This window comes from Crocodylus siamensis, chromosome 8 (genome assembly GCF_052110815.1).
Source record: "Crocodylus siamensis isolate JL-2025a chromosome 8, ASM5211081v1, whole genome shotgun sequence".
Classification (NCBI taxonomy): Eukaryota; Metazoa; Chordata; order Crocodylia; family Crocodylidae; genus Crocodylus; species Crocodylus siamensis.
Window position 1 is genome coordinate 12,382,182 of NC_143402.1, and position 16,898 is coordinate 12,399,079.

General features: G+C 41.3%; 1 protein-coding gene across 3 annotated transcripts in view; it reads left to right on the forward strand.

Moving 5' to 3' along the window:
- The window catches only part of STAG2 (STAG2 cohesin complex component), a 118,199-nt gene that overhangs the window by 56,713 nt on the left and 44,588 nt on the right, over positions 1-16,898 (forward strand). For all 3 annotated transcript variants that reach the window (XM_090059318.1, XM_090059320.1, XM_090059321.1), the window contains exons 3-7: positions 2,429-2,507; positions 3,996-4,157; positions 9,517-9,613; positions 10,652-10,728; positions 14,654-14,858. In XM_090059318.1, the coding sequence (XP_089915444.1) occupies positions 2,429-2,507; positions 3,996-4,157; positions 9,517-9,613; positions 10,652-10,728; positions 14,654-14,858 (620 nt within the window). The remainder of the gene's footprint in view (positions 1-2,428; positions 2,508-3,995; positions 4,158-9,516; positions 9,614-10,651; positions 10,729-14,653; positions 14,859-16,898) is intronic.

A 16,898-nucleotide genomic window follows, 5' to 3' on the forward strand; every position in this document is an offset into this window, starting at 1 on the left:
GCCATGTCCCCACGGCTCCTGGGGGGGGGGGGGAGGGGTGGAATGCCTGACGGGCTGCTCCACCCTGGTCAGGCCCACCCAGGCTGGGGTCCCCTGTGGGGGGAGAGCATAAACCCCCTCGCTGCCCTCTTTGCTTCAGGGGACCATGGTTGGTCAGCATCTGGCCATTCTCCTGCTCTGGCTAGAGAGCAGAGGGGTGGCGCCAACCCTGCTGTCTGAGGTAGACACCACAGCGCAGCCCAGAGCTGAAAAGCATGTTGGGATGCTGGGGGCCTCTGATTTAACCTAAACCAGGAAAGGGTCTGGGACAGAAGTTCCATAAACCGGTTTGACCTCAATTATGTAAGAATGATACTACATTCAGCCAAGTTTATCTTAAACCAGTTTCGGCCATTTTGAAGTTGCTTTATGTGCACTGAACTTATGTTCTGGTACAGGTTTAAACCAGTTTCTGATCACTTAAGCCAGTTTGTGTAACTTCTGTCTCTAGCCATAAGGGTTGGGAACGATTTCAATCTGTCTGAGTCTTCTATATAGTAAAGGTGCACCAGAATATTGGTCCATATCATACCGGCATTGATGAAAGGAAACTTGACATTATTAGCAATCAGCTTTTTTGGGCTGATGTAGCCGATTAATGTCACCAATAAGTGCCACATGCATGCACACAGCTTGCAGCATGCACGTGGCCAGGAATGCAGCTCTGCAGCTTGGAGGGCAGCATCTGGCCAGTGTGTCTGGGAGGGGGAAGGAAAGGGCGTGGAGGGGCAGATTAGGCCCCCAAGGTGAGGGAGGAAGCTGAGCTGGGGCAGGCAGCCTCTTCCCATGGGCGACTCATCCAGGGGCAGGGAGGGCTGCTGCTACGTGCACCCCCGGGGGAGGCATGGGGAGCATGTGCCCTCTGGCTTTATGTGCCGGGTGAGGGCAGGCTGCGGTGGTGGAGCTGTCTCTCGACTGAGTTCAGGGTGGGTGGGGCGGGTGGCAGCAATGCTGGTAGATGGACTGTTCGGGGGGGGGGGGGTGCAATTTTGCGGAGGCTCTAGTCCACCTCCCAGTGCTGCCGCATGCCTCAAGCGGAGCCCCCCACCCCCGGGAAGAGGTTGGCACAGCTCCTGAGCCTGCAGTCTGCCCTTACCCTACACATAAATCCAGGGGGCACACGCCACTCCTGTAAGTGTGTGCAGTAGCGGGAGCTGCTCTGTCCCCCGGACGAGCTTCCCATGGCTCCGTCCTACCTGCCCCAGCCCCACTCCCTCCCTCACTGTGGGGTCCTTGATCTGCACCCCCCATGCCCATAACGCCCCACAGACTTATCGGCTGGATGCTGGTCTCTTAAGATGTTGGGCTTCATATCAGCAATTGGATTGGTATCAGCCAATTATAGCTGGTTAATAATTGACATTGGTATCAGCCAAAAAAATCTTTATTGGTGCACCCCTACTAGATAGACTTTCAAAAACAGGAGCGACAAGATGATGATAGTTCTAAGATTTCTTTTTAAGTGTGATCAGAGCCTCAATTTTCTGGATGTATTAGTACTACGTGAAGTACTACGTGAAGAAGCAAATGTGGAAAAACTTTCAGTTTAAATCACCTTTTCAGATGATTGCTTAGAGCAGGAGTCAAGACACATAAATTACAAAGTCAGTAACAGTACTGACTTGGCTATATTACATCATCTCCATGTATGAAAAGATGCACATAGTAGTGTTCCACATTCTGTACCTAACGAGGACTGTAAAAATACTATACATGTGAAACTTGGTGAAGTTAATAATGCCATAGGAGTGGTTAACACCCCCCCCCACGCCTCCTTAAGTACGTACAAAGCTCTTTTTAAAATGGTTAAAATAGAAGTGTAGAGAATTCTACCTAGTATTTTATGTGATTCTAGCTTGAATTTATCTCCTAAGGTAAATGGCTTTTGAATTGCTGTATTTACACATCTCTTAATATAAATATAACTCTTGTTGATGCATACATGTATTTCATGAACTTACCAAGAGAATAGGCCTCTCTTTTTGAGGCTGAGGGAAGCTTTTACTTTTTTGGCAAGTGTTGCAGATGTTGGTAAAATATGGAATGTGGTTTGATAACTGAAGCATACGTACAAAACATTAATAAACGTTCTGTGAAGAATCTAGTAAACTCCCGTTTCACTGATGGTTTTCTTACCCATCTTTTTCTCTTTCATCAAAGCATGTTGTTATACTTAAGAAATCAAACCTTTTGTTCAGTTTGTAATGCAGAAAAACAAAAATTATATACTTATTCATCCACCTCTGAGTGTTTAAAATGAAAGGCCACATTTTAAATACTTGTTCAAGTAGAGTTGATATGGTATATTTATTGAAGATACAATTTTAGCTCTGCTATATATATTGCTGGCTTCCAAGAAATTATGTAACCATGTGCTTTGTCTTTTCAGGGAGTCTGAAACACACTTTTCTTCTGATACAGACTTTGAAGATATTGAAGGAAAAAATCAAAAACAAGGCAAAGGAAAAGTATGTTTAGTTAATCTGGGATATTTTTTTTTGCTGATGGAAATGAACAAGCACTTGTTTTGGTGCTCATAAGTTTTCTGTATCATAGTGGGGAAAATTGGCCTGTGAATACCTCATACCTTTTAAAAAAAAAAAAAATCTCAAATGAGAGGAGTTCATATTCCTACTTTTATTTAAGTAGAGAGGAATACATTTGCCTTTTAAATGCATGTTACTAAGGCAGCGGTTCTCACCTGGAGTGCCAGGCACGTTGGAACTAACCCAGGTAGATCTGGACCACATGCCTCCATTTTCAGGAGGCTTGTTGGAGTCGAACCAGGAAGACTTAGCAGGTGTGATGACCTGCCTGCACAATGTAATGCCAACAGGTGCGCCTCTCTGTAGTAGCTGCTTTTCAGTTAGGATCCAGAGTGCCTTCTGCAGACAGATGCGAGGGACACTTCCACCTGTCTTGCATGCTTATTTCTGGGAGATGCCATGCAGGGTTAACATGAGGAAGGAGGCAGCAAGAACCCATACTCCTGTCACAGCCACTTCCCAATCTGGCTCTGCAGGAGTGTGCAGTGAAGTTTGACCTGGCTATGGTGGCAATAGGATAATTGTAATATGACCCTATCAATTGTTTAAATATAAATAATATCATTATAATGTGTATATTGTGCATAATAAATTTAAATTCAGATTTTTGAATAGAGTGCTGCTACATTTGGAAAAGTTTTGGAGGGGTACTTTGTGTCTAAAAAAGTTGAGAACCACTATAGTAAGGTATTGTCAAAAAGAAGCTCTAATTGTTCTTTTACTTCATTCCACTGAAGTGGTACCTAAGCTTAGATTGCATGCTGATACAATGGTTTTGTTTATTGGTCAATATAATTTTAGTGCTCTTCATGTTAAAAGTACTTAAAAATAACAACTCAGTGAAGACTTTATAAACCTTTCAATAAAATTACTAGCTGAGGATTCCTTTGTCCCAGCAAATAAAGATAATTAAAAATAAAGCTAACCTAATATTTTATTATGATAACAATTGGTACTTTTTCCCCTAACAAGTTTCTTTTATCTGTGTACTCCTCTTATCTGAACTTTTTTCAAACCTATTACATTAATTACTCCCTGTATATCTGAATTACCTGACAGACACTCAGGAGAGGAATGTCTATTTTGGAGTATATTGTAAAAGGATTTCAGAAGTTGTTTTACCCATATCATAAAACACATACCCAGATATTTTTAACAAGTGGAAAGCAGTTTGATAAAGTTGTTCTCGCTAAGTACAAATATTATATTGCAGACGTTTTAAAAATTAAGTCTGTGTATGACTACCTTCAGGTTAGATCCCGTTTTCAAGTAAAATAAGTCATAATCAATAACTGTACTCTTTAGAAATCATCGTTTACATAATAAGAAAGGCTTAGAGTTATTTGTATCATTATCGGTTTCCCTAGGGTGATAACTTGACCATAATTTAAATCTCACTTTTGTTTGCAGACTTGTAAAAAGGGAAAAAAAGGCCCAGGGGAAAAGGGGAAAGGTGGAAACGGAGGAGGGAAGCCTGGTGGTCCAAATCGGATGAATGGGCATCACCAACAGAATGGTGTGGAAAACATGATGCTGTTTGAAGTAGTTAAAATGGGCAAGAGTGCTATGCAGGTAAGATCTGCGTCTCTGTGGGATTTGAAAGGATTTTAAATTTATGTCAGAATGGATATTTTGCAAAAATAATAATAGTAATAAAATCAGAGCAGACTTTTTTGCAATCTTTAAATGCCTGTCATTAAAATTTATTAAAAAGTCCGATGATTGCGTAAACCCAGATTTTACAGCATAAAGAATATAAAGTGAAACTGACCATTTCATTGTCAGCAAGAATATAGAAAGTAAAGAGGGTATAAATAATGACAATAAAAATGACAATCACTTTTATAATGTAAGGGGCTACATTATTAATCTCCCTGAGGAGATGTTGGTTTACACCTTACCTTGCTAAGTAGCTTCAGATGACTATATATTCAGACATGCATAATGTTGATAATTACCAAGATGGGGAATAATAAAACTGCAATTTTAAATGGCTTGGAGGTTACCAGAGCTCAATAAACATTTTAAAAGGAATTAACTAATGACCAAGGGTAACACACAAATTCCTCTTTTTAAATTAGTGGAGGTAAAAAAAACACAATTAAGGTTCTATCATTTTTTGTGCTATAACTTTCTAATATGCTGCCTACTACTTATAAAAATGATCTGAACAGGAGCCGATTTGGATCCTGGCCAGGAAATTTCACTCTGTGATAAGTTTCTGGAGGTAGGCAGTCCCCAGGTGATCTTGTAAAAACGGTTATGGGGCTTGTGCACAGAAACTTTCCAGTAGAAAAAGCCAGTTTGTTGACACCCAAGACATTTCTTGGAACCATGGAGGACTTCAGTGGAACCCTGTCTGCCATATTTACCCCTCTGCCTCCTTGGCAGAAAGACTGTTACAGGGTTGGTGCTCTAAGATGCCAAGGGTCCCTCCTGCAAAACTTAATTTGGGGCTGCAGAGCTTGGGTTTCCAGGTAAAATTGAATTAAAAAATTGTCTGGGCAAAATAAACTTAATTTTAGAATGTTTTGGATTTGGAGGGGGGGGGAGATTTTTTAACTCCTAATTTTTTCATTCTGATACGGAACACTTTTTGGAATTCCCACAGAATGAAAATTCCTATTTTTAACTAACTTGAGCACCACATTTTTTCAATAGGTAGATATAAATCCTTCAATAACATATCTAAAGTGGTAAAATAAAGGTACATTTATTTGAGGGGTACTGACAGCTGTCTGTCCGGATCCATGATGGAGAGCGCCTTGTGAAAAGAAGAGTTAAGAGCGATTCATAGTCCTAAATTTGGTCTCATGGAATCGTGAATTGCCACTGGGAAGTCTGCCTAAAGAGGCTGCGTTAATCTCTGGATGCCACCATTTCAGTGTTACAGACTCTTCTAGAGCTTCGTCCGTGAAGCACAGGAAGGCTTCTGTTGCATAATCCCTTTTCCTCTAATTGTATGAATACATAAAACAACTGTCAGAGAGGGTAGAAAAGACCAGATATTGGTTTTAGACATCTTTTGATAATATTGCTATATTGGTGTGGGTGGCTGTTTCAATTGTAGGTTTTTGCTAATGTTGACCCTTTCAGTAAGTACTGTTTCTCCTGTTAATGCAGGAGGTATATGGTCCCACTAGGGGGAATGCCTCCCTGGGCTTGGTGTTGGCTATGGGGAAGAAGCTGGTAGGGGAGCTGCAGATTCAAGGTCACCCTGGGGACCGTGCCCACCAGTCAATTGAATTCTCACCATATGGCATAGGGTGGGTAAGATAACTAGCGTAGGGTAGAAGTGCTTGACTTTAGGATGGCTAACTTCAGTGTGCTTAGGAGTTTAGTCAGTGACGCACTGCAGGAAAACAGTATTGGCGAGATGCAAGTCCTGGAAGGGTGGTCATTCCTACAGGAAGCGATCCTTTGGGCACAGAGGAAGACTATCCCAGTACGAGGGGAAAAAAGGGGAAAGGAGCCAAAAAACTTCCTTGGCTACACAGGGAAATCCACGGGAGCCTAAGGGCAAAAAAGAAGGCATATAGGCAGTGGAAGCTGGGGGGAAGCTACCAAGGAGGAGTATACTTACTTGGCTTGCACTTGCAGGGAGGCAGTTAGAAAGGCCAAAGCAACTACAGAGTTGAGGCTGGTAACACAAATTAAAGACAACAGAAAGTCTTTTGTTAGGTATGTAGGGAGTAAATGGAAGGCACAGGGCAGCATAGGCCCCTACTGAACAAGGAGGAGCAATTAGTGACAGACAGGGGGACAAGGCTGAGCTATTCAATGAGTTTTTTGCCCCAGTGTTTGTGAACAGGGCTCAAGATAAGTCTCCTAATGGGTTCTTAGATGGGCATCAGAGGGACACTTGAATGGATTGGATGTGTTCAAGTCAGCAGGCCTGGATGAGCTGCATCTGAGGGTGCTAAAGGAATTGACTGGTGTCATAGCAGAACCACTGGCATGGCTGTTTGAGCGCTCAGGTCAGGTCCCAGAAGACTGGAAAAGGGCCAGTGTGGTCCCTATTTTCAAGAAGAGGAGGAAGGAGGATCTGAGTCATTGTAGGCCAGTCAGTCTCACCTCCATCCTTGGAACGGTCTTTAAAAAGATTGTGAAGAATCATATTTGTGGGAGTCCAGTGGGGAAACCCGCATGGATTTGTAGCAGGGAGATCTTGCCTGACTGATCTGGTTTTGTTTATGACAGGGTCACAAAATGCTTAGACGCAGGAGTAGAGGTGGATGTTATTTTCTTGGACTTTAGGAAGGCCTTCAATACAGTATCTCATTCTCTTCTCATAAATAAATTACAAGTCTGTGACACAGATGTTTACACGGTCCAGTGGGTGACAGGTTGGCTTAGTGTTCGCACCCAAAGAGTGGTAGTAGATGGGTCAGTATCGACCTTGGGAGGATGTGGGTAGTGGGGTCCCTCCGGGTTCGGTCCTTGCACCTGTAGTCTTCAATATCTTCATCAGTGACTTGGATGTGGGCGTGAAGTGTACTCTGCCCTAAACTGTGGGGTGAAGTGCACACTCCAAAGTGGGGAATGATTGCAGGCAGACCTGGGCAGGTTAGAAAAGTGAGCAGTACACAATAGGATGCAGTACAACAGGGACAAGGGCAGAGTGCTGCACTTAGGGTGCAGAAATATCCAGCACGTCTACTGGCTGGGAAGTGACCCTCTCAGCAGCACAGAAGTGGAAAGGGATCACAGAGTCATAGTGAACTCCAAGATGAACATGAGTCGTCAGTGTGACGAAATCATCGGCAAAACTAGCCGCACTTTATCATGCGTCAGCAGATGCATGACAAACAGATCCAAGGAGGTGATACTTCCCCTCTGTGTGGCATTGGTCAGACCACAGTTGGAGTACTGCGTCTGGTTTTAGGTGCCATACTTCAAGAAGGATGTTGATACGCTCAAGAGGTTCCAGAGGAGGGCACCTCCTATGGCTGGGGGCTTACAGGATGAGCCCTATGAGGAGAGACTGAGGGACCAGGACCTCTTCAGCCTCTGCAAGGGAAGGCTGAGAGGTAATCTTGTGGCCACCTACAAATTTCATTAGGGGGACATGCAGGAAGGGATCAGAGATGCTCTGTTCACCAGGGCGCTTCTTTAGGTAACAAGGAACAATGGTCACAAACTGACAGAGAGCAGATTTAGACTAGACATCAGGAAAAACTTCCTCAAAATAAGGGTGGCCAAAATTTGGAATGGGCTTCCAAGGGAAGTAGTGCTCTCCTACCTTGGGGGTCTTTAAGAGAAGGCATCTGACTGGGGTCATCTGACTCCAGCACCCTTTCCTGCCTAGGCAGGGGGTTGGACTTGATGATCTGTTGAGGTCCCTTCTGACCCTAGCATCTGTAAATCTATAATAAAGTTCAAGTTTCTACTATACATCGTTGAGTGAGGGGAAATGGAAAAGTTCAGAAAGTAAAGGATAGTAGGGCTGCGTGAAGCTTCAGTCCCTGATTCGTTTCAGCAGAGATGCGGCCCGATTTGGTGGCCGAATCTCTGAATCCAGACCAAATCGGGACCAATTAAAGGATTGGAAAAGATTTTAGAGAGCTTTGATTCGGAAAGTCCCCAATGGCTACAACAGGGAGCTGCAGCTGGACTCAGAGCTGGTAAGTACGAGGCATGGGGAGGGGGGGCTGGGGGAGGGGACCATGCGGGGGGACCCCTGCCTGTTCCCCCTGTCTCCCCTCCCATCTCAGCTCCTGGTGCTTTATAAAAACAAAACAAAACAAAAAAAAAAAACAAGCCCCAACTCACCAGCTGCTGCTGGCCGAGAGGCAATCCCCACTGGCCCAGGCTGTGTGGGGGGCGCTGCCACAAGCCCTGCAGACCCCCTGTGGGTGCCCTGCCTGCTCCAGCTCCAGCCCTTTAAGAAAAAGACCTGAGAAAAGCCCTGGACTCACTGCTCCTGCAGCGGCCTTGGGGTTTCGGGGGGGCTCATGCAGAGCCCCTCACGCAGCATGGGGCAGTGGGGCTTTCTCTCGTCCCACCCCCGCCCCACTCAACAGCACCTGCTGAGTTGGGGCGCTTTTTTTTTCTAAAGTGCTGGACCTGGGGTGGGCACAGCAGCCATTGCCAGGCTGGTAGAGTAGGCCTGGGTGATCTTGGAGATTCAGCGGCTGGATTGATTCGGGACTATGATTCAAATCATTGAATCGCTGCCCCCTGAACCAGCTGAATCTGAAGCAAATACTAGCTGCTTCGCACAGGCCTAGTAGTTATATTGGTTCAGAGTGTGAAAAAATCAGGGCTTTAAGAGAACGTGGACAGAAGTCCTTGTGTAGAACCAACAAGCGCATCCTTTTGCATGTGTTGCTTATTCATATTCACAAGTTTAAGCTATACCAGCAGAAGATGCGCCTTGTATCATTCAGATGTCTCTATTGGGGCATTAGCTGATACAACCCTGTAAGTACATTTAAGATAGCAAATTGTTTAAGTGTAGAACAAATTCTTAGTCTCTGCCCCAGTCTTCAAGATCTCTTGTTATAGTATCACATAGCTGATATTCAAGGAACAGTTCATGAAAAGTTCAGCATTTTAAGGAAAATAGGAAGTTCCTGGCAGTCTTACTCTGGAAGTAGGTACTGAAGTGTGGACTCCAGTGAAGTACCTGGAAAGAACTGCTTGTGTAGATTAAGAAACAGTCTTTTGTTTAAAACTTAAATTTTCTTCTAAGAGTATGTGTTAGGAACCATAATGTTATGCTGTAGTCATTTGTTCTGTGTGTGTGTGTATACATATATGTTTTGCAGGGGTAATAGTTTTAAGAGTTCCATTTGCTGATAGGAGATGAAAAAATTACACGTGTTTTCGTGTGCTCCTGATGCTCAGTAATAAGTTACTTTTTTGCCAATTTTTAAAAAGAACTAATGAGTTAATGTTTTGTTTTGTTTTTTTTCCCCCACCCTCCCAGTCTGTAGTGGATGACTGGATAGAGTCATACAAACATGACAGAGATATAGCACTTCTTGATCTCATCAACTTCTTTATTCAGTGTTCAGGCTGCAAAGGTAAGATGCATGTTGATATACTGCCATACGTTACATCCGCTCATTTTCTTATCGTTAGGGCTAGGGACCTACCTAAAGTGGGGTGAGGTGAAGGGTTTTTTTCAGTGCACAGAACCCTTTTCACGGACATTTCACAGCAGCCCTGCCCTCACTGATGATTGGTCAAGAGGCCCTGGAGGCCTCCTCCATTGCTACTGATTGGTGGAGAAGGCTGTCCTTCTACTTTGTCTACTAAAAAGATGTGGCATTGAGTGGTGATATTTTGCGGGCCTTCATTCCTTTTTCAGCTGCTTATTTGCCTTTTTGTTGGCCTGGAAGGGTTTCTAAAGATGGATGGACTGGTATTTCCCTTGTTATGGGACGTGGGCAAACTGCCCTCACAGCACTTCTGTTTTTATTGCCTTGACCTGAAATTTCTATAATGCTCTTGAATTTTATTTTGGTTGATTTGATTTGGTTTTTTTTTTTGTGGTGGAGAGGAGGTGGTAGGAAGAAAAATATAAGATCTAATGCATTCTTAATGTCTGTTTTTTGGGATTTTTGAGTTCAACCTATCCCTCATCTTTAAGAGTTATGAGAGCTTGTGTCTCAAAGAATGTTGTTCTTTTATGTGAACTGGGAATATTGTTTGCAACACAGTTTTGTAAACTGTAGGCGGGGGTACCAAACTATAAAGTTAAAAAATGACTGTGTCCATTTTTCTAGATGTGGATACCTTTCAGTATTTTAAAACCAAAACTTTAATGTCCCCTGAAGTTATTTTCAGTTTGGAGGGAAATTACAGTGTTTTTGGTATCACTGTCTGCAGGTATGATTTTGGTACAACCCTCTGTATTTTAATAGTGCTTCTAAATGCAGGCAATGAATATGTGAGATGAGATTTTATTTTTTGCCTGGCTGTGTAACTTGAACATGACAAACAAAAAACTTCTACCTGTATTAATTGGCAGGTGTCCAATTTCAATTGTTTTAGGTAATATGCAGTCTGTCATTCCTCTTTCATATCTACAGTATTAATCTAATGTCTGTGAATTGTAGGAGTTGTTACGGCAGAGATGTTTCGACACATGCAGAATTCTGAAATAATCCGAAAAATGACTGAAGAGTTTGATGAGGTAATGCTTTAACTTCCAGTAGTTTCGTGTGACCCACAAAGGTTTTCAGTTTACCTGTTCACACTGCTAGATCACATTATTCCCAGAATTAAGTTTAAAAAATAGGTGATCTGTTAAATATACGAATAAAACTTTGTAACTGGTTTTAATGACATGTTTCTTGAGTGAAAGTCTTGAATAATTCATGTAATCAAAATCATGATATCAGATGTAGAACTTTTATTTTGTACATTGTTGTACCTTTGAAGTCAAATTTGAATTTGATGTAAGTATGAAAAATACAGATCCCTTACAGGAAAAAAGACAAGATGCATTAATGCAATATTATTTCTTTAAAATGGAAATTGTGAACCTGAAACCTCATCATGAGGAAGAACTCTTGAAAGCTGTTTGAGCCTGATGGCACTATTGGGAGGGGAGGGACAGGGGAGCCTTTTCAGTAGCATCAGCCTTTCAGAATGTTAAAATTATGCTTCCAGCTTTGTGTGCTTCCAGGTTATTTGAAATGTCTGCTTGTGTTTAAAAAGTAAAGTTGAAACTCTTAAATCTAGGCACAAATTTAATTTTTGTATAGTCATAAATGATACTGAAAATGTTAGGTTTTTAGCTTACGGAATAGCACTATTATGGATGCAGAAGCAAGTTTTAAATGGGTCTAAAAGTAAATAATCTTCTTGGAGCATCTTGGTCTTTGCAAATAATACCAGCAAGTATCAAAGGTCCCAAATTGACTTACCGCGTGTTCAGACATAACAGGTAATTAATTCATTGTTAGCCTTGTGTGGATGTTTTGGCTTAGGAAGCTTGTGTTTCCTGTGAAGGCTCAAGCCATGTTCATTGATGAACATTTTGGTGGTGGTGACTTATTTCAGTTGCAAGACTGAGGCTCTTTGGTCACCAGATTGCCAGCGAGATGTTATCCAAAACGGAGCAATCCTTTATTTTTTGAAGAAAGCAGTTCTGTATAGTTATCAAGCTAGTCTGGTATTCTCATCCTGCCAAGTTGTTGATGTTTGAAGGTCAACACAGCATTTATTCTGTGGTAAACCAGCTATCAAAGCGCTTGTACTGTTTGACAAAGACAGTCTATTCATCCTTTTATTAGATGATGCCATAGTTATGTGTTGTTTCAGTAGAGATAAATTGAGTACATCAGTACACATGTCTTTCAGTAGGGGTAAAATATGTCCCTAGATGCACCCCATTTGCAAGGAAAAAACTATCAACATAAATGTTTCCTAAAGACTAATAGCCCTCCACTGTTTTCCTTCAGTGGCATGTTCTGGAATTTGTCTCTCTAAAAATAAAAATGTAGATGTCTTTGGAAGAAGTGTCTACAAAAAGTAGTGTTCTTCTGAAGAATTTTTTCCGATTTCTATTCTCTGATTATTCGACTAACTTTTACCATATATTTATCTGTAGTCAGCACAGCAAGCCACCCATATTGGTTGAGGTTTCTAGGCATCATGATAATGAGAGGAAAATTATGTACCCCAGATAGCAGACTTAAATTTGTTTTGAACAAGAATAGGTTGTCTTAATCTTTTGGTGTCAGTCAGCTTATTTTATATGTATACGTGGGACTCTCTTTTATTTTCAGGTAAATATTTTTTAAAGTACTGTGTATTCCATGTCTATGCTTACTGCCTACTTCACTTCACTGTATAGTGTGAGTCTAGCCCCAAGTAGTGGTTCAGTGTATAAACAGAAGTTCTTGGCATATTTTAGCCTCATGGGCTACTTTGAAGCTTAATTATACTTTGGTTAAGAGCATGCTAACTGTAACGGTCTTTTTTGTAACTTATCACACTTGGTTTAACTGCATCTGAAACAGTGAAAGGAAAGCAGCTGTCAAGGTGCTGCTATTAGAAGCTTTGAAAATGGAAAAACCAGGTCAGTACTGGGCCTGCTAATACTAATACCGTGGCACTAACAGTGCTGTAATTAATGCTTGTTAAGTTGACTGCACTGTCAGTACTTTGTACTTAAAGAGCATTATTTACATGGAGTTCATATACTTAGGTACTTGGAGATAAAGGTCCAGGTTCTTAAAGTGCTAAGTCTAGACCGTTAAACTGAGAAGTCTGCTTATTACTCACTGAATTTATCTTACAAGCTTTATGAATTCTTAAATCCCAGTGACTTGAATTTGGTTCATAGCATACTGATGGTTTTCCATCGTATTGATGGTTTAAAATTGCCACCTTGTTGGTTATGGCCTCAAACATTAGGGTGAGTCAGTCTGATCCGTGATCATTCTTGCCTTATATTCTAATAAAATAAGGTTGCTTTAAAACATAGTACAACACTTTTGCCTAAAATGGTAATAGCCTTTTCTCAGAAATCAGTGTATAACTCTGGATTTTATCATTAGCCTTAGGCTCTGCAAAGTAAAATGAAAATTTTGTCATGTGTCAAAAGATGTTCACTTACTGCTTGGGAATAACTGTAGGCATCCAAAAACATTCTGGTTTATAACCTATCCCAATAAGACCAAATACCCCTCCTAGTTTTGGACTTTCTAATTGGGTTACACTCTATATCAAAACCTGTTTCTTATTAAGTTAGAGTTCTAGTAGCAGAAGGATTGGACATAATGTATGTGATGAGTGGTTATGTTCTCGTCTGTGTCTCCATAAAATCCTCTCATACTGATGCTTGGAATTAAAGTCTACGAAGTATTGTGGTTTCTTGTTCGACGTTAGATCAGGATGACAACCATTCAGTCCTCCTAACTACACCTTAACTTACCTACAGAAGTGTGATGTTGCTAATGTGTTAAGGGGGGTGGGGTGGGGAGGGCACTGCGGAAGTACTTACTGAAGGCAAATGAGAAATCATGTGCCAGATTTACTTTTTGTCTGGACATACCTTCATGTGTTTCTCTCTCTCAAGAGGCTTTGAGAAGTCGTTTTGAGGCAGAAAGGAGCTTTACGCATCCATTGTTTTCACTGGGTGATAGTGGAGTTGTTTGTAGTGTCAAGAACGTTCCATCTGATGCACCGATGCCTCTTGACATCTTTATCTCAGCCTTGATTCCATGTCTCATGAGCATCATGTCTAATGTAGGAAATATTTACGTGGCACTTCCGGTTACACTAGATTAGGGGTGCTTAACCCCTAGTCCATGGGCCAGATCTGTCCCACAGTGGTGTAATCTGGCCTATGAGGCTCCCCAAGAGTCTGGGAGTTTGGTAGCAAGAGAGCAGTTGTAGCATTAATTGCTGCTTTCTTAGACTAAGTTCAGACTATCAAAAAGCTTGAGGCAAAATTGATTCAATTTTAGCAGGTTAGACTAACTTGTGTAGATTAAGCGGAGAAGCAAGTGAACAGACGCTCATTTTTGATTCCAGAAATGCAGCCACATGTGTGCAGTGGCTCAGGCCAGAAGCCTGGGGGATGCCCTCCCTTCCTTTTGGCAGTGGCTGGGCAGCTGGAAGGAAAGCCCTCGGAGGCTTTTTCCTCCCATCCCTGCTTGAGCTGAGTATGATGGGGGGGAGTTTAAATGCCCCACCCAGGGTGTGCCTAGGGAGGAGAGGGAGAAAAAGCCTTAACAGGCTCTTTCCCTGCTGTCCCCTTGAATGAGGACATGGTCAGATGCTGGCCCAGGCTTGCACTTTGAGTGGGGGGAGGAATTAAACCCCCTCCTCTGCCCCCAGTTGGGGGTTAGACAGGTCCCTGTGCCTGAAGAAGGGTGTTTGTATCTGAAAGCTTGCAAAGAACAATTTTTCCAACTATTCAGTTGGTGTAATAAAAGGCAGCACATTTACCCAAAGAGCCTTGTCTGCCTGTGTCCTTAGACCAACACAGCTACAGTCAACAGCCTCTATATATTATATGCTTTCATATTGTATTTAATTATATGGTGGCTAAGACTTTAAGAAGTTTAACATTTTTTCTGTTGCTGTTTTGTTCCTGCTTACAGGATAGTGGAGATTATCCACTTACTATGGCTGGTCCTCAGTGGAAGAAGTTCAAATCCAGTTTTTGTGAATTCATTGGAGTACTGGTCCGGCAGTGTCAATATAGTATCATATATGATGAATATATGATGGATACAGTGATTTCACTACTTACAGGACTATCAGATTCACAAGTCAGAGCATTTCGACACACTAGCACACTGGCAGGTCAGCATGCTTTTATTTATTCCTATTCTGTATTTATTTTGTTTCCAGTCTTGTCTGGGAACGGACGGTTCTATTAAAAAAAAAAAAAAAAGTTGGGACTATTTAGATTCCAGGTAATTCATAATTTGTTGAACTGGGTTTACACAGTTTTTCCTTTTCCCCCTAATATTTAGTTGTATATTCTGGCTCAGTTTTTTGTTTTGTTATTTTTTCTTTTAGATTGATCCCACTTTAATTAGCGATTAAAGCAAGTAATTGAATTTTTATATTAAAGTGAATCTTTGGTTACCCAAATCCACCGAGAAGCTGTTGATATAAGTGAAAACGTAGTCTTTTGTGAGGAAGTACACATGCTAACACAGTGTGACTAGTGTAAATTCGTAGCAGACTTTTATTTAATAGATATATGTGATTAAGAGAGCAGTCATGATACCACCAGTTAAAAGTTACTGTATTGAACCTAGGAGCAGAGGTGCAAAATGGGGAGTACTCTGTAACAGATATGAAATAGTCACAGCAGTTAAGTTTGGTATAGTACTGTTACTCCTATAAGTAGAGTTAGTTTTGTATTCACGTGTGGGGGGGAGGGGGGAATGTGCGTACACACGCGCACACACACATTTAGTAGAACAAAATTGCTGTGTGGATAATATAGGGTTTAGATAATAGAGGATGTCTGATAACAGTGTTTCTTTAAAAAAAAAAAAAATCAAAAAAAAAAAAATCCCCAGTTGTGCTGTGGAACGCATTTGATTTGTGGTTTTTCTATCTCATTGAGAAACCTACTAAATCATTGAACTATATATTAAAGTATATTTGTTACCTCCCATGATAACAGCGCCATTCCTTCTGAGAGATGTTTTTAGCTTAGCATCCATCTTCCATTTTCTATTTTTAATTGATTGGGTTATCACTTATAGTAAAAATTACTGTGCTGTTAGTTGCAGTCCTGTTATTTTAATAATCTATGAATACCCTATTTTCATTTAAAATAGTTTAAAGAGCTTTTCTAACAGTGAATCAGTCACTGAGAAAAGTATAAACCTTTTTAAGGATTTCCTGTTCCATTTACCGTTTTTTTGTAAACAGTTCAATTAAACTTGTCAGTCCATGAAAATGAATAGGTAGGTAATGTTCATCTAAATTGGCTTATACTACGGAGAAATGGATATTAAGTTATGGATGACTGTCACAGTGCAAGTGATTCCTTAGGACATCCAGGTACAAGGTGGGTAAGAAAGGCTCCCTGAAAAGAGGGCAGGTAGGAGCAACCAAATATGAGGAGGTTTGAAGTCAATTTGGTGGTGGCTTCTTTCTTGTTCAAACGTATCTGGGGAATGAAGTGAATTTGGGCCATATGTATCCTGGACTCTTGAGAGCAGGTTGGACTCTTGAGAGCACTTTTTAACAAAGAACTTGCTGGCTCTCATAGGAAGCTAATTTCACAATCAATTCTAGTTATTCAAGAGCTGTAGTCAGTGAAATAGAACTTGGCAGATGCTTCTTGTTGCCTGACTCCTGCAGAGACGCAGTGAAGGCATTTATCATAATTACCAGAGAAGCAAAGCCTTGTTACTCTAAGGCAATCATTTTCAGTTCTTCTGTTTGTATTCTACCATATAACTAATGTAAAAGTAGCTACTTAAAGCAAATCTTGCAGCTCTTACCTAAGCAAAATTCTAGTTGAAATAACAATGGGCTGTACCTAAGTAAAGGTTGCAAGAGTGGTGCTACTGCTGGTTAATGTCAGTCCAGAAAAAAATAATTGCTTTTAATTAGGGCACCAATCAATCAGCCCTTATTCACCAAAGTAGCTGCATTGATGTCCGTTGAGCAATTTGTGCAATTAAAAAATAAGACCTGGTATCACTGATTATATGCAACCTGTCTGGAACAGGAGCAGTCAACAGAACACCTGTAGCTAGGTTTTAGTTGACATGTGATTTCTAACATTTCTGAGCTGCAACTTCTGCATTTCTTTTAATTCTGACAATGGTCAGTTCATCCATACCATTTTATGCCAAACTCCTCTATACCCTG